General features: G+C 41.8%; 1 protein-coding gene and 1 long non-coding RNA gene across 2 annotated transcripts in view; one reads left to right on the forward strand and one right to left on the reverse strand.

Annotated features, from left to right (window-relative positions):
- Positions 1-25,897, forward strand: part of LOC309507584 — a 116,427-nt gene that overhangs the window by 73,114 nt on the left and 17,416 nt on the right. The gene's annotated exons all lie outside the window — the stretch shown is intronic.
- Positions 814-25,403, reverse strand: tle3a (TLE family member 3, transcriptional corepressor a). The gene is made up of 21 exons (XM_082181875.1): positions 25,021-25,403; positions 24,403-24,561; positions 23,617-23,717; positions 22,479-22,542; positions 20,925-20,969; positions 15,588-15,650; positions 15,300-15,404; positions 10,687-10,885; positions 10,187-10,194; positions 7,783-7,905; positions 7,644-7,694; positions 7,322-7,474; positions 6,559-6,688; positions 6,077-6,240; positions 4,667-4,740; positions 4,158-4,407; positions 3,749-3,996; positions 3,496-3,643; positions 2,924-3,074; positions 2,599-2,675; positions 814-2,170 (listed from the first exon to the last, which is right to left on the reverse strand). The coding sequence occupies exons 2-21, from the start codon at positions 24,424-24,426 to the stop codon at positions 2,063-2,065; spliced, it is 2,286 nt and encodes a 761-aa protein (XP_082038001.1). The 5' UTR covers positions 24,427-24,561; positions 25,021-25,403; the 3' UTR covers positions 814-2,062.

Consider the following 25,897-nt stretch of genomic DNA (forward strand, 5'->3'; position numbering starts at 1 on the left):
ACAGCTCTCTGAAGGCTTACCTGATTTCATTGTCAATAAGAAATACAAGATGTAAATGAAAAGCCGTCTCCATCTCCAGCAGATCTGTTGAAAACATGAAAAGGGACGGAAACGACTGACAGCCCATCCACTCGTCCAGTGTCAGGCACTCGGAGGGAGTAAAAGCTTTCATCCCTGTACGGCCCCTCAACCTCTTGATTGAGAGGAGGAAAGTTCCAGAAGAGCAGAGGGGTTGCTATATAGATGCACTCAGGAAATGCACACTTGTGTCTATGTGGGGGGGCATTACAGAAAGGGAACCAAGCAGAGGAAAGCAGAGACAGAGAGCGTTTCAGAGCCAAAACCATCCGTCTCTGCTTTTATAGTCTTACAAAAACATCACTAAAGAGGCGAGGGGATGGAGCTCTCAAAGAGAGCCCCTCGCTATACAGAGGAACAGACAGAAAATAAGGGCTGGAGAGGGCATTCATCTCAGCTGACCTCCTAATAAGAGTGCTCCACTACCAACAGAACATTCAGAGAGGCCGAAGAGCAGGGTTTGCGTCATTCTTCCCCTTAAGTGCCTTGAAGTTCAACTCTCCATTGATGCACCATTACAATACCCACCGAACAGGCCAACGGTAAGAGTCTAGTTTACAACACTGAGACATTCTTAAATATTTCTCTCTTTTTTTTTTTTTTTACAAAAAAAACAGTTTATTGAATTATCAACAACTGTACATATCTTCAGTGACAACACAGTTTGCTACATACTTTGGTGTGTATTTTGAGACGTGTCCACTTCTTGCAGCTCTTTTCTCTTTATTTTCGGGAGGGGGCATACTAACAGTGTGATGCTATAAACAAGCTGGACAGTAAGTAAATGTCTGTGCGTTAGGCCAGGGTGTTACAGTCCATTTGGCTTATCGGCAGACATTTTACTCTTGTGTTTCCTGTATATGGAGCACTATGCACACAAAACACAGTGTCACTTGAGACTCAAGAAAGGGGGAAAAAATAACCAATTGATCCAAATTCCAAGTCTTCCACTACAAGAGATGATGTCATGTGCTGGTCATACAACAGCACAATGAAGTCACAGGTTTGAAAGTAGTCCTCTACTAATCGGTAAATATCAAAATCCAGGGCTGAGTGCACCATTGAGGAACTGTCTGCTTGTACGAGGCAGGCTCTCTTTTCTCACAGGAAGGCAGAGCAGACAGGGAGTTTGTTTGAGAACTGAAACGCCCCTCCCCGCGGAGTCTCAACTGCAGTCTCAGGTGCCTTGCATCGGGTTTAAGCCACTCAAAAAAAAAAAAAAAAATCCACAGGACATTTTACAAAAACGCCTCTGTAATGTGATTTAGCTCAAAATTGTTTTTCAGGAGGGAAGAAAAAAGTAAATTAGATTTCCATAAAAGGTCAGCTTGGAAAATGAACTTCTCAAAGGGAGGGGAAAACGGAATAGAATATCCTCATAGAAAAAAACGTCTTAATCTAATTTCCAAACCTCGAAGGGGAAACGAAGCATCAAGGAGAGAATGAGAGAGAGAGAGAGAGAAAGAGAACCATCACAAGTGTAACAGGACACCAAAATATAAATCTATAAAAGGCATTTTAATACTCCATTATGTACACTTTTCACATACCCTCCACACAGATGAAGTTTCAGAACGAAGCGCTGCTTCACAATGCATTATGGAACATTCTCACTGCATAGTGAGGGAAAAAACAAAAAGGAAACAAAATCCAACAAAGAAATATTTGAAGCAAAAAAACAAAAAAACAGCAAGTAAGGAAACATCGAGTGTTCTCTAGTGCCATATGAACCGGGCCGAGTGTTTGGGGTCTGTAGGGCTGCACATTCATGTCTTAGTCCAGGCAGCTCAGTCCAGGGTCACCCCAGCATACACTCGTTCACCTCTGCGGTCAGTCAGTAAAAAGTCAGTGAGTGTGAGACAGACAGTCAGACAGACAAGGGCTGTTCCTGTCTGTTTGACTAGGAGAGTCACTGGAGTGAGAAGTTGTGTGTGTCCCCTTCCTCCTCCAGAGGCCTGAGTGCTCCAGTCTGTTACCTCTCAGTCTAGTAGATCACTTCATACACCGTGGCCTTCTTGTCTCCAGAGCCTGTAACAATGTATTTGTCATCGGCTGATATGTCACAGCTCAGGACCGAGGATGATTCCTTTGACTGCGAGAAGGGAAAAAAAGCCACAATAAATCTGGTGAAATAAAAATATGTAAATACTAACTTTAAATGTGCCACAAAGGGCCTGCATAAAACTCTTCAGACATCCTCTATTACTCAAAGAAAATGCTGACAACTGTATATATAAAGCACTTCTCTCCCCCCACCAAATGATGCATTAGCGTTCGTGCCGAGCCCCTTCAGTCATAAACACTTGAAGGGTTATCATTATTTACTCTTAAGCTGGTAGATGCAAGCTACACACGCGGACCCACATCCGCACTAAGTGGTCAGGACCCAGCGTTAATGACATACTCCAGCCCATTTCCGCTGATCAAGGCCTGGCCTGTCAGCCAGCGGTCACCGTGCCCTTTCTACTGATTCAGGCAACCCACACATTTCCTGCAGACAGTCTGTATTGATCTCTGTACCTGGAATATGCTGGCGCCGTAGGGAGTCCTCCATGCATTCAACAGATTGTCCTTCCCAGTGCTCACAAACCATTTACCTTGTCAAGGGAAATCAAACGTAATTAGAGCTCTGTTCAGAGTACAGGCAAAATGGAGATATGCACAGAAAGCTAAAAAATGTAAAGCAAAAAAAAAAAAACTAAAAAACAATGGACAGTCTAGGTTCTGTCATTGTGCTGTGTAGAAGTGCCGCTGTATAACTTTAAGATAACTTCAAGCAAAAGCTCTAGTGAAGATATGTAGAGTGTCTTGCACTCAATTTGTGAAGCTTGAATAAGTCTCTTACCACAGTAGGCAAACTTGAGAGAGAGAACGCAGCTCTCGTGAAGATGCAGCTGGTACTTGTCAGGCTTGGTGTGGTGGAGAACCTCCACATTGCTACTTTCCATGCCAACAGCCAGCCACTCACCCGTCGGACAGTAGCCCAGAGAGAAGATCTGCGTTTGGGGGGGAACAGACACAAGTTGAGCGCCATTTTATTTATTTTTTTATGCATGTTTTAGGTCATATTGTGAACTATTGATCCACGTAAGTTTCATTTAAAAAAATAAATAATAATAATAATGATGATGAATATTTCATAACTCAATCTTCTGGTGAAACAGACTCCAGTGATGTACGCAGGACTTTTCAGATAATTTAGTCATACCCACCCCTGCATACTCAAATCCATCTGCTTACATTTTTGAGTGCAATGCCCATACTTCAAAATCTAAATCAACAACTGATGCATAGAACACCACTCTACATTTTTTCTTTTTCAGTATTGATAAACTCGGATGTATGTCACAATACAGTAGAAAAGATGTCACCGTTTCATCGTGACTTCAAAGCTCCACGATTGTGCTGTGGCCTAACCTGAGACGTGAAATCATGCTGTTGGAGTTGCCGGCCCTCTCTCAGGTCCCAGGAGCGGACTGTGTTATCAAGGCCACCTGTCCAGAGTTTGGTGCCATCATGAGAGATGTCAATGCAGCTGGCACCATCTGTGTGGCCTTGAAATTGCCTGCAAATCACGAAAAGTAAAGGGTTTAGAGAAAGGCCTTGCTTTTAATCTTAAAGACATAAGAAAATGTAATTCACAAGAAAGAAAATCCTGAAATAGGCCCACCTGACGAGGGTCTGGTTGTGGAGGTCCCAGACAGCTATGTTTCCATCGCTGCAGCAGGAGAAGCACACCTTGGCGTCTGGACTGATGGCCAGTGCGTAGCAGGCCGGTGCGGAGGAGGTCAGCTCGGCTTTGATGCGGGGTGTCTGGGAGGCAAGATCCCAAATGGTCAAAGTGCTGGCCTCCCCTCCGACGATAAGTGTGCGGCCATCAGGCAACAGCTTACAGGACCGAATGTAGTTGTCCCTGTTCTGTAGAGGGACAATAAAATATTCCCACAAAGACTTCAATGTTATGAGATGTTACTTTTTAGAAGCAACTAAAAAGGTACTATAAGTATGTAAAGATTTATTAATATAATATAAACAATAAGAGGAGCAATAGTTCTAGTAAGTATGATTTTGGCCCTTACCAGGCAGTCAAGTTGAGACACTGGACTCTTGCTTCCAGGCTGACTGATGTCCCAGATCTTAACACAGCCCTTGCCACCAGTGTAGACGTGGCGAGTCGGGTTGCTGATAGTCACGGCACACACAACCTCCCCATGACTGAGTGTGTTAATCTGACGGGCATGGCGTGGGATCCCTGGACCAATGAGAGCATCTGGAGGGAAGGGCACAGGCTGCATTTGTCCGTCAGCGCTGACGTGGAAAGAGTAGGCTCTGAGAGAGACAGACAGACAAGGAGAGAGAGGCCTCGTTAGTAATCTAGCAGTCAACAGCGCACTGATTGAAGTGGGTTAATTAAATAAATTACAGCAATATGAGTAAGTAGTTTGAAATGAGGTATTAAGAGGTGGAAAAGGTTGTGCTCTTAAGCACTCTCACGGAACCATTACATAAATAGTGTGGGGAAAGAAAACGGTCTAGCGCGGCTACAAGTTAGTTATTTATGATAATTTAATCTTTGACGGACACTTACGGTTTTCCACCAGAGATTGAGGTGAGGCTGGCAGGGAGGCCGGGAGCTCTCATATGAGGGTGCTCGAAACCCGCCTACAGAAACAAAACAGAACATGCTGCATTTCAACAAAGATCTGTATTAAAACACATTACAAACACCACAAGCAAAGCCTTTTACAGTAGACCTGTGCATAGATTCACTTTTTATTTACTCACTCTTGTGCAGTTTGAAACCTTTAAGGTCTGCATTTATTAAAAAAGTGGAACATATTACTTGTGCCCTATGGTTCATGTCTTTTGGAGCCATTCAATAGCTGTGTGTGAAAAATGTCCAAAATATGTAAATAAATCATTATTTTTCAATTAATCAGTTGATTCAGTTCACAGGACCAGTCTGAATGAAATGCTTTATGAACTAAACCAATCAAGTACAGAGTGTTACTTCTGACTTAAGTCAAATGTTTTTTGATTTTTTAGGAATTTTTAGGCTTGAAACCCTTAGCCCCCATTCATTGTTTAAAAAGAGAAAAAAAATCCAATACAATTCTTCAAAATTTCTCCTTGGCATTTTATTGGTTTGGAACAACATAAGGTTGAGTAAATGATGACTGTTTAGATTTTTGTGCTGTGTAATATTCCTTTAACTTGACTAGATCAATGTATACTGCAAAAACAACCATGCAACCACAGAGGAATGATTTGTGCCCTGCACCTTCATTTAACCGAAAGGATGAAGCAATCAGACGGCAGGCAGTCAGGTAGCCTGAGAGCCCAGTCAATGTAACGCTCATTTCACACCCAGTCACACACACTACATCACCTCATGCACTCCCTCCACTCTCAGGTTGTGGGCTTTGGGTGAGAGAGACAGAGATTGAAATCGAGCAAGAAAATAAAAAGAAATGAGAGGCAGAAATTGGAAGAGAAAGGTAAGGTGGGGGGACAGACCAACTTTTGAGTATGGGTGGGAATCTTCAGGCACCTCAGGATTTGATTTGATTTTGTTTCAGGGAGTCACATATATGATTGCAAAATAATTCTCAATACATCAAAAAAAATGTGCAGAAGCGTAGCGGCACAAATCTTTGGGGAGTTCAGGTGGCTTATTGCCAAATTGTGTGTAAATATTTCACATACAAAACCTTTGCCTGCTCAGACCCACCAATTAAACATGTTATGTTAACTCTTGTTCAGCTTTCATTTGTACACATATTGCAATTCCGCATTAGAGAAACCTTAAATTCTATTGTTTTTAAAGAGCATGAATATTGTTATCTGTGGTTGTACATGAAAAAGAACCTACTTCCTACAAGATTATTAACTTAAAATTTCAACAGATCATGATGCATCTGTTAATATTTTTTTCCCTGTACCCCTACTTTTGAAGGCGCTTATTCACATACATACACACACACACACACACACTCACCATGGGCGAGCGTCCGTAGGCAGCAGCAGCGGCCGCACTCATCTGAGGAGAGATGTGAAGGCCGGCATAGACTCCAGGGCTGGTCAGAGAACCATTCATCTCATGGTGGCTCATCATGGCAAAGGGAGTTGGGTAAGAGAGGGGGGTGCGCAGAGCAGGGGCGGCTGCAAGCACAGAGACACACAGCCAATCATAAATCAGTATCAGTCAACCGCGGGGAAAGGAGCTGAACTCGGGAACAGGGAGATAAATCTCAATCAAATACCTGCCTACACTGAGCTGCTTCAAAGACTAGTTTTTACGAAAACTGCTTTAAGCTCTGTTAAAAAGGCAAGCCTAAAAATTTGCTGAAGCTTTGGATTATTTCCATATGCAAAGAACTCTCTTTTGGTTACAATATTGGCTGTGTTTGTGTTGTACGATGCGGGAGGCGACAGTACAGAGTGAAACGACACCTCTGTGAACATTGATTATGAACTCACTTAGAACTTCCATCGGAGCCTTGCCCAGGATGGGCCGCAGCCCAGGGGTGGTGCTGGTACCCGGGGTGGGGGCATCGTTACGAGGCGTAGGGGTGTTGGACTTGAGACCGGGCGTGGAGGATTTGTCATTCTGCAGATGTGAGAGAAGAGAGGGAGGAGAAGGCAGAAAGAGAGAGATAGAGAAAACAGAGTTAAAATCCCCCAAACGAGGCAGCATCCAGGCAGAAGATTTAAGTGCCGCCAGAACCTAATCCAATCCAATTCTGACAAACTCACTACTCCTACGAAACTATAAACCCTGCTATTTATCCCCAAACCCATTACTGCTACAATGGAGATGAGGCTCGTTTTATCCTTCCCTCGCTTCTCCCTCTAATCTTTTTTTTTTGATGCAGAGGCCCAGAATGGTTAAACGCATTGAGTTATTAGCAGGGAAGACACGACTGATCCAGCTATGGGAATGCATTATCCCTGACATTTACAGATGTATTTAAAGCTGAGACTGGGAAACAGACATTCACTCCTGAGCCATTAGAGAGAGTGGAAGATCACAGGGCGTTCAGGCTTCCCTAGCTGCCCCCTCCCATCAAACATATCCTATAATTCTGCTTCAGTGGCACAGACCCATATTCTATCAAATCTTGCAGTGCTACCAATTATTACAGTATAAAAATCCGGATAGAGCTGATACACATAAATGCAGCATTCTGTATTAAATGTAGCCAGATGTGCGTGTGTGACAGTGTGAGAGAAAGATCCGTACATGGCCGTGCTCCTTGTTTTTAGAGGAGGGGGTGCTGCCAGAAGAGGCCACAGAGGCGGGGCTGTTGGGCGTATCCTTCTTTGCTGGGCGGGGCTTATCTATGCCGTTCTCAGGAGGGGAGTGGGCAGGGCTGCCTCTGGGTGTGGCAGGGTCCTAGAGTGCAAATATATAACAAGGAGGAGTTAAATATAAGACCATATATGCAAGGAATAATTGATGACATATCATTTGAATTAATGAAAATAAAAGCACAAATTCAATTTTAAAATTTGCATTCAATTTCTAATAACTTGTCAGTCCCAACATAAAATATGTTTCTCACCTCGTTGGAAACATCAACCACCAGATCATCACTTTTGTCCCCGTCACTGTCCTGAAAACACAATGTGTCAACTAGTTAGTATCCCTAGCATTTTGTTACACAAGAATCTTTTATTGGAGGTTCAGGTAACATCACTCACATATCGGCTCATGCTGTCCTTGTCCTCCACTTTGCGTTTCTTGGAGTCCAAGCTGTAATCAGAAGAGCCACGGTGTTTCTCGCTGGTTGTGCGCAGGCTGTCTGATGGAGAAATGGAGTTGTTCTGAGGAGGAGACAGAGGGGAAATATGAAAGTGTGCCATCAGACTGCAGACTTTGATTCAACTCATTTCTCTCTACATGCAGATCTGCAGGTGGTTTCCACTGTTTTCCACTGTCACAAGACCTCTAAATTGCTTTGAAAATAGCCTATAGGACCCATCAACCCCTTTCAGCACACACTAGTTTTTATCCAATTGATTCAAGTTTATTTCTGGTTTTATGTAATGTGACAAATAAATTATTTGAGTTTGGAGCCAAAAACTACTACAATGACAGGTACTTCACAGCTGTCGGATCTTAAGGAGATCCCAGCTCGGAAATCAACAGCAAGGAGAAAAAAAGGACAGAGTAGCTCTTATCACTCCAAAACCGCACACTTAAAAAGCCAAAAGCGATTTATTCATTCCAGCTATCCAACTCGAATGCCCAAAACAGGCCTAACATAATATAGTGAGACACACCAAGCTGTATCTAACAACCCACAGTAGACTAAACAAAGAAAAATGTGCTGGCTGCACTACAGAGTAGACAGTTAACCAGAGCAAAGAGGGGCTTGTTTTTACTTTCCCCTACTGCCCTCCCTTCATTCCCCCACCTCAATCCCTCCATCTTCTAAAAGACACAACAAACAGCTTCAGGAAGACCTGAGCAGCACGTTATTGTCGAACAACTGCCCATTATCTGCGAGAAGTCCAACTCTGGCTGTGTGTGTGGGAGCATGTAATAGCCATTGATCACCTAGTACCCTTCCCTCAGCACACTGTGGGCCTGCGGTGACTACAGGGCAGAAAAATGGAAAGGGGAACTTACATCCTTAGGAAATGGTGGATGACTCTGCTTGAGGCTACCGCCCATACTCACAATAATGCGCTGTAAAAATATTTCATTACTTCATAGTCTTTAGCAAGCATGCTCCATATGCAACAGGACTTTGAGTGCTCTCTGGGCACTTTCTCAAAACAATCCCTTCTCCTAGAGCTTTACTCATCCTGTCCCAAGAGCCTTCACTCAGTGTGAGGCAACAAGATTCACAAGGGAAAATGTGGCCAGATCACTGGAAGCGTAAAAGGATTCAGTTGAGAAGATGAAGTAGCAGACTGGGCCGAACGCCCAATAGTCTCTGTTTCTCTCGCTCTCTTTGCATGATGTCTGACCTTCTAAAGAGATGCTTAGCGTGACTCATTAAGGAGAGTCACCAGCGTGCTATCAGATGACCTTAGACAACGGCAGCAGCGAACTCACAACAGCGCCTGGACTGCTAACCGCCAGAGGAGCTCCCCTTCCTTCAGACATGACTGCACCCATTCAGGCCTCGCCGGGCCAGCAGAAACCCAATCTCACGGCCACAATCAGCCATCAGAGAGATTTAAACCCCGTCGAATAAATGCCTTTTACAAGGGCACAGAGATGAGAGGGAGGAAAACAATTCCCGCGCCTGTGCTCATACATATTTATCACGCTAGCAAAAGAGAGCGGAGAGGGGCGGTAAACAAGTGGAGATAGCAGAGGGGTGGGTAAGAGGGGAGAGGGATAAAATAAATCCCACAAAGGAGGGAGGGAGTTGACGTCGTCTTTAATTGTGATGAAATTATAGAGCCGCGCTAATCTGCGCGCTGTAATACGAGTCATTTCCCATCTGCGGAGAGATGTGAGTGCTTATTTCATAAAAAGCTTGTTTCTCTATTAGTCATTTTAATGAACGCAGATTACCATTTCGTGCACGAGTTGCGTGTGCTTCAGGATGAAGGATCTTACTTGACATTTACATTAATGGAAATTTTCTTAGGCATGAAATGGGCCAAGAGGTGGTATTCACCCAGTACAACTAAGACATATTTGCTCCGTTTCAAAACCTAGTGAGCCGCCTATGGAGGCAACATTAAGGTATCATTTAAGGAGTGCTCCTGACATGAAGGCTGTTCAAAACACTATGCAACTTAATTATGCTGCTTTTCGACACTTTGTAAATAAAATCATAACGGCAGACAAAGTGAGAAATTTATTTCATAATGTTTAAAGTTAAGTATTTTATTTATATATATATATATATATATATATATATATATTCAATAGAGAAAAACACAGATAAAAACTACCAATAGATTATTTTATCCAATGTTTAGCAACATGCTAACTTCCAAAATCTACTGAAATAAAACAAAGTCTTGAATCTCCTGTGCAGAGTTGCTGCCTATGAAGGCAGCTCACTAGGTTTTGGAAGAAAGCTATTAAGACAGAGAAATCGAAGAGGACAACTGAGGCAACAGGAAACCTGAGACTCACCGTGCTCTCTGTAGTCAGCAGACCCCGGTTGACGTTGAAAGACAGGCAGAACGGCAAAACAAAACAGAGATAAACAAAAGTCAATTACCCTGACCGACTGAAAATCAGAGTTAAGAGAGGATTTCATCAGCAGGCAGAATATGTCTGTTATGTACACAATACAGCTAGCAAACCATTAGCATGTGTCCTTTATTAACCTTGGCCAATCATTCAAGCCACAGAGAGTGTCATGTGTATGTTCAATCGCTTTATACACTCTCGGTTCTTCTCTGAAAATAGGCTACATCCTTAAATGGTAAGCCATGAGAGTAGTGTTCTCTTATAAAGAAAACCTAAGGAGGTCAATAATGTCAGCAGCACTATAAGAGCTGTAATAATTATTGAAGAGGAGGGTGTTACGAAACAAGCGTTTGATTCACACAAGAGTTCTGTATGGCTGAGCAACTAATGTTCCACTCTCTTGGCTTTAAATGAGAGCAGTGTGGGAGTCTGCTCCTTACCTCGGTGCTCCAGGTCATGGTGGTTTTTTTCATCCTTCACCGGCAAGTGTGGCTGACTTCCCAAGGCTCCCAGAGCCAGCAGGCCAGAGCCAGAGCCGGTGACTGGTGGGATTCCTGGTGGCTGAAGGCCAGAAGGGTGGGGAGGTAAAGCCACAGGGCCGTGAGCAGCATGAGAGAGGTGCTGGGCCTGGAGTTGCTGCTGCTGCGGAGAGACAGACAACAGAGTGGGCCAGAGGGAAAAAAGTAGCGAAATCTATGCCACAATCAAAACACACTGCTTCTGTGAGGCCAATTCAGAAGCACAGGCGGGGGCCCTGGAATGTTTACATCCTCATATGCTTGCAAGTCATATTTGAGGATCCTGCAAACAACCCTGTCTTTATGTTGATTAGATCTTAACCTGAAAATATAAAAAATTGCAGTGTCGTGCGCCTAGTGACTTTACGTTTCAGGTTCCCAGCTCAAAAAAGTATCAAAATCTGTGGAATATTATACAAAAAAGCATGTCAATTCACTCATTAAATAATAAAACTCTCACACTCACTCATACTCTCCAAAATAGTCGTCAAGCCCTATTTAAGATAGTTTAAAGACAGCAGGCGTTGGAACGATGTCAGCTCATTGGCTTAACACCACCTGCTCCTTAGCCCCATCAAAACGCTGGACGGCTATATTTACTTCCCTCACATTTGGGTCTGGTTATTGCACAAAGTATGAGTCACTCAAGAAAACCAAACTTTAAACACCACTCCAACAGCAGCTGGGCCCCGCTTTTGTGTGTGTGTGTGCGTCGAGCGGCTGCGGCAACAGCGGCCAAGAACGAGGGGTCCTGTTCTGGCACACGTTCAAGCCTCCAATACCTCCATCAATATTTGAAAAGCTTGGAGGAAACTGACGAGAGTTAAAAACCACTCAGCATGGGAAGCGAGCAGTTTAAAGCAAGGTTAAATAATACTTAGCAGAGCCACCAATAAAGAAAAAAAACAACAACAAAAAACCCAGCCTCCACAATTTATTAGCATCCACAGGAAGAATGAATTATTTAAATGGCTGTTAGTGCACATACCGCCCAACTCTGTACAGACCTCACCATTCAATCAATGACCATATACGGTCATTCTTCAAGAATCCTTTATTTTTATTTTTTTGGCTTGACTTAGAAAGGGTAGATGTTATTGGCTATGTACGGCGATCATGGTGGTACAACCTTTCAGAATTATCAGCAGGTCATTAATGCCATGCCATAAGTAAATATCAATACTAAAGGCTTATTTATAAGTCTGGAATGCTCCAAAAGCTTGCCCTTTTCCAGTGGGTAAATCATTATTAAGATGTCCATCACAGGCCCTTATTCGCGGTGAGTATAATTGCTAACAGCTTTGCGGATTATTTGCACAGCTGGCTGTATATTGAGACTCGGGCCTTTGAGATTGGCAGAAGAGCGAATGGTATATAGAAGAGCTCCGCTTGGGATTTGAACCTGCAACCTTACCCTCCCCAACACAACAGAGCTGCCAAGCCAATTATGAGCTGTGCCTCAGAGTGTGGATCTGGGAGGAGATGTGATAAGGAAGTGTGTGTGTGAGGTGTGTGTGTACCGTGGCACTGAGCGTGGGTGGTGGGTGCATGTTCTTGAAGAGAGAGTGAAAGGGCAAGAGAAAAGAAGAGAGATAGTGAGACAAGAGTGGAAGTGAGTGATTGTAAGAGAGAAACAGTGTAGGTGCTAGGTTGTTCATGTGGATGTGTCAGGAAGTGAGGTGAACCGCTAGTGAAAAGGGTGGGGGTTGAGTGTGGCTTCAGAGATGATGACTGACCACATGGGAAATTAAAGAAGCCGTTGATTCATGGGGGAGAACCCTCCCTGCTCATTCCAGCTAATGAGCCACTGATGTGTAATATGCATGGACAATAAGAGAACCCTCATTAGAGACCCGGCTATGAAGACAAGAAAATAAAGAAATAAAATGTCTCCAGTAATTTAATATTCCTGCATAAAGACCGTCTCAACTGGTGCTAATCTCTCCCTGTTACAGCAAAACAATGAATCTAGGGCCAGTGTGAACAATTAACAATGGACATATAAAAGATAAGTGGCTAAATCAGACAAGCGCCTTTTTCTATTCTCAGGTGTGTATGTTAAACAACCCCATCCTGAGTTTAGTGCTGTAACCATGCAACATGCAGACCTGAGGGGATTCAAAAACATAAAGCCCCATGATTCACCCTCTCGGCCACAAACACACTTAATTGGGCCCACAGCACAGATGGGGGCAGTCTTAATAGAGATCTATCCATACATCCACAGCAGATGACTGCCCACTGCATCGCGCTGGGCAATATAGCTAAAACAATCATATCTTTATTAAATTTTTTTGCCTTTGGACAACATTCAATAGATATATCTATATTACGTGTCTATTTTAGTTTTGAAAAGGCTGTTTCTTCTTTTAATTAGAGGAATTAACATTGACCAAGCAGCCAATTAAACTGTAAAAGTAAAATACAGTAAAAATACAGTAAAAATACGCCTAGTTAAAATAACTAAAAGTATGTTTTCCACTAAATAAACAGAAAGAAAAAATATAGCCAATTCATTTATGTATTTGCACCAATGCAACAGTAGTACTGTTGAAAATAATTCAGAATCTAGATTATTTTCTAGAAAAGAAAATTATTTCACTAAAACATTTCACAAATAGTTGAATTGGAGCACTAAATCATTTAATTGAATGTGACTATTTGAACTGATTCCCGGAAATAAATCAAACGTACCACTTCTAATGCAATATATACTAAAGTCAAGTGTCAATCAAAGACGCTATTGAAAAGTCACAAGTCTAATGACATGCTCTTTTGAGAACCTAATGAATAAATAAGAAGCATGTTAAAATCAACATAAAACTAAGCAGCTTAGTTTTATACACCCAGCAAATTGTGAATATTTAATATATTGCCAAGCCTACCACTACAAGCTTCAAACTCAACCACAGCCAATAAACTCCTGACAACCAGACCAGTCCAAACAAAACAGAGAGGAAGTTAAGCTTAGGGAGAAAGAACTGAGAACAATATAAAATGTGTATATAAATACTTATGCTTTTTAAAAATAAATAGGGCTATTGTAGATAAACACACACACTGTTGGTGAGGGCAGAAATGCTGAGCTGCCAGAGGAGGCCATCTTAAGAGCTCTGATCAAAGTCAAAGCACAGCAGAAAAAAAAAAGCTTCTGCCCTAGATGCATCCTATTACCAGCCCTGAGGTTCATCAATAAGAGATGCTGGTGGTTTTTGCTCTGAGAGAGTGTGTGTGTGTGTGTACGTGTAGCTCACATCTCACCTTTGCCTTATACTATTTATGAGGACTATGGCACCTGCGTGAGTGCACACATACTGCCTACTACTGTGTGAATTACAAATACCCCCCTACTCAAAGAAAAAACTCTCCGACAAGCAAGTATGTTTCCTGCTTTTCAACTTTTTGATGAGTTCTAAAAGATTAAGAGTCATTAAAGTTGGTCTGCTGTAATATAACATCAAAGCTATCAGACGGTTATCCTTCCTGGAGATAACGTGGCATTTAAGAGCGACCACATGACTACCCCGTTCAGACTTGATTCCTGGAATTATCTCTGAGTAAGTGTCAATGCTCAGGATCTAATTGAATTCCAATATCAGACAACACAAATCCACCCTCAAACATTCACCCCATGATTATCAGATTCTTCACCTGTAGAGCAAATCTAAAGGCGGCGAATCAAAGCAGGCTCAGATCAGAGCAAGCCTTAATTCTGGATTTACAGGGGTCAGATTTGTTTTTCCCTACATGTTGATATGGATCTGGGTCACTTGCCCCTGATCAATAAGTGACGTTTAGAAGGGAGTTGTGGGCAATTCTAGGAAAAGAACTGCTGTGGTAGCTCAGGGATATGTGTGCAAGATCCTATTTGTCTTTAATTCCCAGCACAATCCAGGTCAGCAGAGAGGAATGAGCCTCTCTTGTAAAACCTGATCTAATTAAAGGTATCCAGCCTCTAATGCTGAAAGAGAGCTCTGAACAGCTTCTAGATGCAAACTCAGGGGACAGAGGAGACTAAGAACACTCCTGCCACATATAGAGTAGACTAAATAAAGCTTGGTCAACAGTGTCCGGCTGTACATTAGAGAAACAATAATGCAGCTATGAGCCAATAGGTAAAGAAAAGTGAGACCTAATCAGAGATTGTGCTGCAAATAATCATTATCCATCCCTTTAATGGACTGAGTTGAATATTTTCTATCATTCTCTTTTTTTAATCAGATGGTAAAATATTGTAAATTCGGTTTATGACAGAAAGTTTACAGTTAACGCCAACTCTGACCCTAATATACCTATAAACGCATCCACTTCCTCACTCAATCCACAAACACATTTTAATCAGATTAAGCACACAGTTCAATCTTTAAAACATTAAAAAGGCATTCATTGTAGGGGCAAACCTGCACATGATTAAAATAAGCTACTAATTCCAAAATTAATCGTTAAATCAGTTAATAGGGTTATTTTGCATCTACAACAGTGCAGGTTTACCCCGTTCTTAAGGTCAAATAAAGTAATTAAAGAGGTATACACACGGTGAGAGGCAGATTGGGAAGTCCACGTACCCCGATGATAGCATTTAGTTCAGTCATTGTCACTTGCTTTGCACGTTCAACAGCTTGTGCTACTTGCTGTTGGTGCTGCAAGAGGGAGACAAAATCTGGTTAAATTCAGAGTCAAAGCAAATTACAAAAATCTAAAAGTTCTTAAATAATAATAAACAGTACACAAACTTAGGAGAAAAGATATGGTTTCAAATTTTTATAAAGCTCAAAACACTACATCTAAAACTAAAATGAAGCTATAATTCAAATAAAACTCACCTCTTGTGACAGAAAAGGCATAATCTGGGCTAGAATAGCATTGAGCCTTTTGGCAATCTCAGTCTGGAAGAGGAAAAGAAAGAGGAAAAAGTAAAAAAAGGGTTAATTTACTTCTGTTAAAGTGCACCACTAAGCCTTTTTTAGCGTTTCCCAACGATTAAGCCAATTACCACGGCAATCAGAACCGCTTGACTCGGCACACTCCAAACTGCGTGATATTGACATGTGAAATATTTAAAACATTATGAGAGCCCAGGGGAGAGAGAGAGAGAGAGAGCACAGCTGCGTTGAGTGTATACTCCAAACCACACGAAGAACGAGCCAGATACACTGGAGCTGTGTTAAGAGTAGCACTGCACTTCAGCTGCCATCAGCCTGCAGGTACATTCTACTAGCACACAAGACTTTCCTTTGCACAATGAACTTCACATTTTCATCTCTACCATTATCACCACTGATTTGTAATTGCACTAAAAAGAAAAGCTTGCAGAAGTTGATTCTGTTCATTTTACATGTCTCCAAAACAAAATGACTGCCAACTCCTGTTGTTTAGCAGATGTTAAATAATGCAGACAGTCCCTGAGGGCATGTTGGAAGCAGACGAATGTGATAAAAGACTTAAGGGCTGACCACAAAAAAGCTGTTTTATAAATCCCAAATTTATGAATTTCCACTATCCAATTTTTTTACACACGGTCTAAGCAGCAGTCAGAGACAAAAGATTTTAGCATCTTTGTTGCATCAGTGCTTTTATAATAATTTTTTTTTTTAATTACTACAACCTAGTAGTAAAAAAAATAATAAAAGCACACATTTAATTACACCATATTCATTTAAAGCTGAACACGTTATTCATACCTTTGGCCCAAATGTCTGTAGGAATACTCACACTTTTAAAATTTGCATTCCGATGAGCCTTTACAACAGAACAGAAATTGTTCACATCAAAATAATGTGTCTAATGAACAAAGGTGGATTACGTCCAGACCTGTCAGGAGCTGAGACCTATTTTGCCTTCTCCAGACCCCACCTTTTTCATTTTCTCAGCAACCCACCCCCAAGTCCCCCCTTCATCTAGCCCACCGCAGGGACCCGACCTTCATTCTCTCTCCACCCGCCTGACCGTTGCCATGGCAACTGTAGCCGAGCAGGCCCCGTCTCCTATCGCGCGCCGATCATTATGCAAATGGTACCTCAGCTTGACCGTAACAGCCTGTAAAATCATATTACGTGCACACAGGCAGGTCATTAAATTGAATTTTCGGCCTGTCGATCGGCTGAGTACCGCACACGAATGGTGGATAAAAAGGCGAGCAATAGCGGAGGATGATGTGGGGTCGTTGTGAGAACACATGACAGTAAAAGGAGGGGTGGGGGCAAAGCCAGGGCTCTCGTCCCAAGGCTAAACGCAGCTACAGTAGGATGTACTCCATCCCTCTTCCTTTCCATCATCAGACGCCAGCAGGAACACAGCACGGCCGACATCACAGCCTCTTCCACTGATGAAAGGAGCTCACATCACAGGTCTGGCACTGGCTTTGACTGAGACCAAAGGACAGGGGAAGGAAAGCCTCTGAAAAATAACTCGGCTACAGATACATCATCTATAGAATTGATGAGGCTCAGTTCAACCCAGGGCCAGAACGGAGTACAAACACATCACAGGAATTTCAGCTCTATTTTTCATTTCAATGGCAAACACGCAGCGCTGCGCCGACCAGGAAATTATTTATAACATATTGCCGAAAATGCCAAGCGGTTGCAGAATCCAGACACAATATTTTTGTACAAGATACTCTGTAACACCCAAGAAAGTTTTGCTCCCTCTCTTGTATGTCGGGACAAGCTATAGTGGAAATATTGAATAAAACATTCACGCTATTAAAGAAAATACTATAGCCGACCATATAAAAATGAAACGCTCAGCACAATCTGAGATTATGTACATAAGTCCATTTCAAAAGCATGATGCTACATCAAAATATTAAAAAAATCTGACATTTAGAAATGCGTAATATAATTTTGCCCATATTGCTGTTAGTAAATATAAGTACTTTTTGTTTAAGTGCTTGCAAAGTATAAAATTGTACATCTGAAACAGGTTAGAATGACAATATGTATGAAATATAAAAATATATTTAAAAAAAAATAATAATTTAAAAAAGACATTTAAAAAATACAAAAAAATACATTAAAAACATTATATTTTGTGCATCCCTAAACCAGCTTTACACATTCTCAAAAGCTATAGTCAAACTTTGTGTGACAAGCAGGGTACAAGTTCAGCTTTTAGACATCATACTATCCTCTGGAAAAAAATTACTAGAAGAACGCATCAACAAAATGCTGGTTGAAAAGCCAGCTCAGTGTATAATCCTTATTTGCCAAGATAAACCGCGTCAATAGCAGCCTAACATTTGACAGGATTTGCTGAGAGGCCTGGAGAGCATCGAACACATTCCTTAAGGGCTTAACGCGACGTTGACAGCTGGCCGAGTGAGGTCAAGGGTTGCCTTATCTGACACTCACTCTAAAGCTTCATGCTTTATCTTGCAAAAACAATCCCGCTGTCGGGGGAAAACATGTCCAACGGCGGTGATGTACGTAAAAAGTCGGCATATGCTGTGCGTAATATATGAATCTATGATGAAAGCAGTGCTGTGCATTGAGCTGGACAAGCAGAGCTTTTAGCTACAACTGCGGATAAAAATAGGATGTCACTTTAAGCAGATGAAAGCCTGCCTCTTAAGTGGCGAGCTTCACGCTCTGGTACACAATTACAGGTACTCGGACCTGTCTAGCACCATTTCAAGAGCACTCCAGGGCCAGGCTGTCAATGGCGTGCTGAAAGCTATTTGTCTGTTGCCATCAGCGCCAGCGGAATGGAGTGAGACGCTGATGAGCATTGAATATAGAGGAAAACAACTGGCCCTTCCAGGCATGCGTCTCCATCACAAACAATACTTGACCTAGCCAGGTTGATGGGGCCCCTGTATTCTGCCAGGGTGAGAGGGTGGTAATGCTCTCTGACAGCCTCATGCTCAGTAGTAAAGGTATAACAAGATCTATATATGTGTGTGGCAGAGGTGAGAGCACAAGCTTAACAGGGTTGTTAACTTGCAGCACTGTTGAGAACTGGCATTAAAATGTACCTGCATTGATCGACATTAGTGGAGCTGGGCTGTAGGTCTGCACGGGTGGATAGCTTGTGTTTTCAATTGTTTTGTTTTTTGTGCTTGTCTCTGACATACTCAGCCTCTGCAAATAGCCCTGCTCTATCATGCATATGTTTGGAGAGTCATTGTACAGGTTCACCTGGTTTCATGACCTAACCACCATAAACAGTATGACGGAGCAGGCCTGTGTTTCCCAATCCTCCCACCTCTTTATCAGAGGCTTTGTGTACTCATCTCACTGAGCCAGTCAGTTTGCTTTGGCTCACATAGAGAAGGACAATCCAGCAGTTAGCAAACACTTCCTAGGGCACCCCTTATAAATCATTTATCAGCATCCTCATGTCAAGCCGGGCCTGACTGCCACAATCTGGGTTTGACAGCGAGGAGAGGGGAGGAGATTCCTTCTGAGTCTCACACCAGGTGAGAAAAACTCACAAAATAAGCTACGCTGTGAGTGCACCTCTGTCATCACAGCGGCTCATTGACATGGAGCAGCTGCCATTACAGCTGCATTTCCTCCCTCACTATGGCTGTCTGCAGGTATCAGACACTAGCGTGCATCCTGAAATCCGCATTATGCCGAGACTGTTTAAAATACAAAGTGCCTAGAGACGAACGAATGGATGAGGAAACGGATTGCCTAGCGGTCAGAATTAAATCCTCAGTGCTGAGAATAATGCGGTGTGGATCTGGCAATCTACACTACCTCGGTTGGTTAACCACCCCCCGTCTGGTATCCGCTCCTGGGTTCAGTTTAACCCAGATCAACAGACCTGGATAAAAGGGTGGGATCTGTCTGTTTGCTTATGAACAGCATTACCTCCCTCCTCTTTAGCAGGTTAGACTCAGCGTTGGATGAATAATTCAATAGTGCATCCATGGGCTCTGTGGCGGTTCCTGATAAAAGTCAAGGTGCTAAAATGGATCAGTCGATTAACCCGTTTACACAAGGCCAGGCCTCCCACCTTCTACTCTTATTCTCTCATTCTTCTGTCCCTTAGCTACCAGTTGGGAGATAAGTGGTTAACAGGAGGCATCGCAGGGGCAAGGGCCCTGACAGACAGAGGAGTGCAGAGATTCACACTGTGGACATTGATGGATCGCCATCCACAAGCTCCTCCCTGATGCCATTAACCTTCATAAGGTGGAGAAGGGGAGCAGGCTGAGGAAGCTGGGTTGTCTCTTAGGTGGCCTAACTACATCTGGTGCACAGCACAATCTCATTATTATCTAGGGGACAGGACATGTACGATGCATCACAATAATGCCAAGACATATCAGATTAGTCTTTGCAAATACGGTGGAAGAGTCACCTAAATTTGAAGTACAACTTTGAAAGTAGTAAGGTGGACAAAAAATAGGAAATAAACAACTGATTTATAAAAACAATAGTTGATATCAATATGAAAAGAGTCACTTAGTCAGTTCTCATCCTGTGCACAGATAACATTTGTTAGTGATGTCAATTTGCAGTAGGAAAAAAAACTATTCTGTCAGGACTTCTTTTTTTTTTAAATGGCAGAGGAGGGGAAAAAGGTCACAACACAATTGGCCCAATGCTTCAAAGAAGGTCATAATAGGTCATATAGTTTAATGTGGCCATGATGCTGGCTTCAGGCGCTTATTGAAAAAGATATGGAATATATGATCAAATCAAAGATATAAATGTCCAATTACCCAATTATATGTTAGTTGCAGCCCTAGAGAACTTGCAGGGTAAGAATTGATTGGAGGGGATGAATTCATGGCAGTCTGTTTTTCCCTTAGCATTAATTTATAAAGGGTGTCTTAAATGTGCTGACATAATAGGGACTCCACACTCTGCTCCCTTTAGTCATTAAATCACATGGCCCCTCCTGCCAAAGTCCTGACTTTAATCTTATCAAAGCTGTCTGACCACACTCTACTCAGCACAAGCAGGAAAAGAGACGTGTGTGTGTGTGACTCTGTGTGTGCGCTTGTAATGTCCTGACTTCTAGCTTATACTAACGGCTGCTCAAAAGAACACAGTCTACAGTCTCTCTCTCATCATCTCTAAGGAGTGCACTTCACTTGTCTCCTAACACACCGATGTGACTGCATTGACTGACGTCTACACACACAGCGCATGGATCCTCTGTGACTCAAAGATTGTGTGAACACGGATCAAAGGGCTACATACCTGTTTGTGCATTTCAATGTTCAGCCCATAGGACATCTCATAGTACTGAAAGAAAGAGAAATGAAAAATACTCAGTTTTTTTTTTATTCAATCCGAGGAACATCAAACATTTTCACCTCACATCAGAGAGTAGAGAAAAGAAAGTCAGATTCTAGTGAAACATGAGGGGAAAAGAGGAGAACAGGCTTTTGCTGCGCACTTCAACATCATGTCCCAAAACAGCCTCTCATTTCTGCACAGTTTCTTTTTCTCTAAATTATAACGATAAAAGTTTACAATGGAAATCCCACTTGGTTTTGAGGTCAGAGTTCCCATACGTTCTGACCAATAAAATACTACATTTCCCATACATTTATGGGAAAAATTGTATTTTATTGGTCAAAAGGTTGTATAATAATTTCTCACAAAGAGCAATCTGTAGCCAAAAATTATATTCAAGCAGAAAAAAACAATAGGAAATAACACTATTTATTAACACATTTTATAACATTTACACTAATATTTTATCAATTTCATGACTGAAAGTGACAATTTTACAATTGTGACTCCGTGAAACCTGTTCATATAATCAAAAGTTTAAACCATATTAAAAAAAAAAATATATATATATATATATATATATATTTTTTTTTTAAATGCTTCACCTTGTTCTAGCAAAACCTAGTTAATAAATAAAACTAATAATAATAATGATAAAAAGAAAGATTTAAAAACACCCTGATCCCTCTGCAAGTCTAGATTTTGACACTATCAGCTCAAACAGTCAGCATGGGGATTCTACATGGTGTTTACCTAACCTCTCCTCCTCCTCTTTCTGACTGACATGCTTTTTCCTGTGAATGGAATGTTTAACTAGCGTCCCTGGGTATTGGTTAAAGTCATTGCTCGCATGTTTACACAAGATAAGAGAATACACTTCCACAGTTTAACCTTGTTTAGCTACACCACGAAAAGCTTTGTTTTTCCTCTCCCTATCATAAATCCTAACATGAGGCTGTTTTGATCTCCTGAATGTCTACGATTGAATTTAGGGCTTTGGTGTTGTGTAAATGATTAAGCCCGTGATTAAGATTAACACTGAATTTATGTAGCCGTTTGTTTGTGCAGAAAATCTTGTAATCAAAGACGGAACGCTGCAGAGACTTTGGATTTCTGTTGCGATCTAGTATTTTCCCACAGACGCCTCTGGCACTCCTCCATCACCCCTCACCCAATTTACAGCCATGCATTTGTCTGAGAGCAGCGTCTCCTTGGAGAATAATCAGATCCACACACAGAGGGAGGTAGAGAGAAGGGGGAGAGAAAAGGGGGAGAGAGAAGAGGGGACAATGCTGTGGTCATTGACCCCTACGGTTAAGGGTTGGTGTATGAAAGGGCCCGAGGCTAAGAGCAGTCAGTCAGGGCCCTTTAATAAAGCAGGAGGCTGAACTAAAAGCACCAGAGGGGGTTTCACAAACACATTCTAAAACACACACATACAGAGAGACACGCAACAAGGCATCTGCCTTCGCCCCAGCTACTAGTAATGGCAGCTTACATATTGGCTAATCTTACCATGACATAATGGCGCTGCATCTCTGTCTTCTCATTGGCCAGTTTGTCGTACTCCACTTTAAGACTGGGATGAAAACAAAACAAATCAGCTACTGAACAAACATGTGTTTTCACTGCTTACACCCACAAAAATAATCCACAGTGCAAACATGAAGCTAAACAAATAAATTCACATTTTACAAGGCTTCATTTTAAAAGTAATAAAATCAATTTTAACACTTTAAATTAGGGACGCAGCGATATTAAAATTCTGCTTAATGAAAATAATAATATTTTCATTAATGAACTAGTATAATAATAATTTTCACATTATAGCTGATAATAAAAACCTAACTGTTTTTTTAAAGCAATAAGAGTAATAATAAAATCACAAATAGATAAAATAATTTTGTCACTCTCAAATCAGCACACGTTCAAGTTTTGTAATGCTAAAGTGAAGTCAGACATAATAATAAACAAAATTCACACAAAAAAATATGTCCTTACTGGGTAACACTATACAATAAGGTTTCATTTGTTAACTACTTTAGTTAACATGAACTAAGAATGAAAAATAGCTACTTCTACTGCATTTATTAATATTAATTCATGTTAATTTTAACATCTAACACATTATGGAAATCAAAAGTTGTATTTGTTAACATTAGTTAATGCACTGTGAACTTACATGAACAATGAACAACTGTATTTTTATTAACTAACATTAACAAAGATGAATACATACTGTAACAATTGTATTTCATGTTAGTTAATACATTAACTAATGTTAACAAATGAGACCTTATTGTAAAGTGTTACCCATTATTATACTAAAACAAATTGTGCTTTTATAGGTTAAATCTTTGTTGTAATCGAGCACTATCACTTTAGATTAATATTAGATGACAGCTGCAGTAATCAAAAATCTAAAAACAGGCAGAAAAAACATCTACAATTAAATGTCCATAACATTAGCTAATAACCAATATGGTGCCGATACATCATGCACTTTTACTTCACTTTTTTTTTTACCATTAAGCACACTTTTTTTTAAAAAACACAAATTACATTTATTTTTCCTCTTTCGCCTGTGAAACACAATTAGGCCAAGCGGTAATTGTACAAGCTAATTTACGGCCATATAACTCTAAATTATTACCTGTGATACTGGGCTTGCAGGAACTGAAATTCGTCTTTGATCCTGTCACAGGACTCCGCCACAGTGAATTTGAAGCCTGGCTGACCAGGCTGGTGGGGCGCCTGAAAGACAGCCATCACATCAATCAAACTCAATTACATCCTCAGAGAACCAAATTTGTTTTCCACCGACTGCAGAGCGAGCCTCTAATGCATTCTGGGCCCTGGGAGAGCAGCTCTAATATTTCAGCCTGAATGAGGGCTGGGGGTGACATCCACGCTACAGTGACATCTGGGAGATAGCTGGAGCACCAGTAGCGCTCTGACAAAGGAGGCGGGGGGGGGATCTTTACAGTTCTGGGTCTGCCGTTTTAGTGCCTCACATAAACACCGACGGGAGAAATGGGGTCGCCTCGCTTGGATAGGTCTGAGCGTGCCAAACTACGCCTGTAAAAAGCTGTTGTTTTCAGCCTCTCTTTCTCTCTCTCTTTCTAAACCAGGTGCTTGTGAAAAAACATAAAAATTTACCTACGAGAGAACAAAGATGATTTCTTTACCATTCAACATCAACTCTTTTATTGACAAGAGGCTTCAGAGGTTTTTACCCCACTTGATTGTGCTTCCAACCACCCTCCTCTTTCACTTCAAAGCATTATCACAGGCACCAGGGCTTAGCAAATCAAATGAAGGTGCACATCATGCACATCAGGATGTCGTTCGTCATGGACGGGCGGCTCTGCCCTTGCTCTCCAGCTAAACTGATGCAGATGTAGCAATTATGTTCCATATCAGTTCAAGATGCACTTACCGGATGCCGGCCCTGTGGATACATTTTGAAATGTATCCTTTATTTTTTGGAGGTCTATTGGGTGGGGGGTGTCCACTGGCACGCCACTGTACTGTAAAAATCAGCCGGACACGAAGCCAACTGGACGCTGGGGGCAAAAATCCTCTCAGATCTCGGTTGCTGGAACCCAAACAATGAAAAATAAACAAACAGACGAGGAGGAGACCGTTACATTCAAACAGAGGGTAAAAATGAGTGTTGGACATTTAAACTTGCGGTTGAGACGAATTCTATGAGATAGCTGCTACGTATTTTCACCTGCACTTTGAAAACAACTCCGTTCATTGTGTCAGGGGAAAAAACTACACGCTCGAGCGAAACGACACATTCTCTGCTATTAAAAAAACAGGAACATTGAGAAGAAATTTGGTGTTTTTCTTTGTTTGGCAACTGATATTTTGACAGGACCTCATCTAGCACTTCACATTGCTTGAAAGAAACCGAATAAGAAGCCCGTAAATGAGTCGACAAAGTGATAAGTGATGAGCTCAGTCAGTGTGTGAGTGTGAGAAGCGTTTCAAGTCTTGGTTGGTTGGATAACGAGCTATTGTCGTTAGCTAACCTGCTAGCCCACTGTACCTGTCTTTGTGCGCCCGAACTGCCGAATCACTTCCACTGTTCCACTTCTGAAATGTTAATCACGGCTTCAATATCTGAGAAAAAAATATGGTTCCTGGTTGACGCGAACGGTGGCGAACATCTCTCGTGCGCTCGCTCTATCACAAGAAGCGACTCGATGAGAATCAGCTTCTCCGAGGCAAAGAAATAAAGAGACGCCAAACTCCACGGCGCGAAAAAAAGGTTCGTGTAATCCCCAGAAAACACTGCCAAAAAGATACTTCCGAATTTGAAGAGGTTTGGGACGTTTAAAAGTGTAACGTTGTACTTCTTCGCCGCTCGAGCATTTCCCCTTCGTCCAGCAATGCAACCCTGTGCCACACACAGACAGTCTACTGACACGAGGGCTGAGCCACTGCGAGAGCACCTCTTGCTAGCCAATGAGATGAGAGAACCGAGAGTTTCGCCCTGCCTGCCAATTGCAGGGCCGCGTCCCCACGTGGGGACTGCATCCTGATGCATGACATCATACTCGCCATTTTAGATCAGAACAGGTAGCTCGTAATGCAGCCGCTGAACATTTCTAGGTATTTTTGAACAAAGTGGACCGATGTCACAGTCAATGTCTTTGTTTGGAGATCTACTAACACAGTCACAGTATAGACCCAGACGACGTTCTGAGCAGGAAAACAACAACATTGTGTATTACAAACACTATTATGTATTATTTATGTCGGTTAAAACATTAAATGTTTAGTAGGTTAGAAATCTGCCTTAAAGTTTTTTAGAGGAAAACAGTATATGAAATGACGACGATGAGATTACACACACATTATTAACGTTTGTGTGTACATCTCACGGTTAAAAATAAATGAATCACAATTTAAAGTAGTTATAA

The sequence above is a fragment of the Leuciscus leuciscus genome (genome assembly GCF_965113295.1).
Source record: "Leuciscus leuciscus genome assembly, chromosome: 10".
Classification (NCBI taxonomy): Eukaryota; Metazoa; Chordata; class Actinopteri; order Cypriniformes; family Leuciscidae; genus Leuciscus; species Leuciscus leuciscus.

Excerpts from the sequence above, each read along its gene's own strand:
- tle3a (XM_082181875.1), bottom strand. The coding sequence starts at position 24,426 with ATGTATCCACAGGGCCGGCATCCG. Across the intron at positions 6,689-7,321 it reads AAAACAAGGAGCACGGCCAT|AATGACAAATCCTCCACGCC; the intron begins GTACGGATCTTT and ends TCACATCTGCAG. Across the intron at positions 2,171-2,598 it reads ACGGCGCCAGCATATTCCAG|TCAAAGGAATCATCCTCGGT; the intron begins GTACAGAGATCA and ends CCCTTCTCGCAG.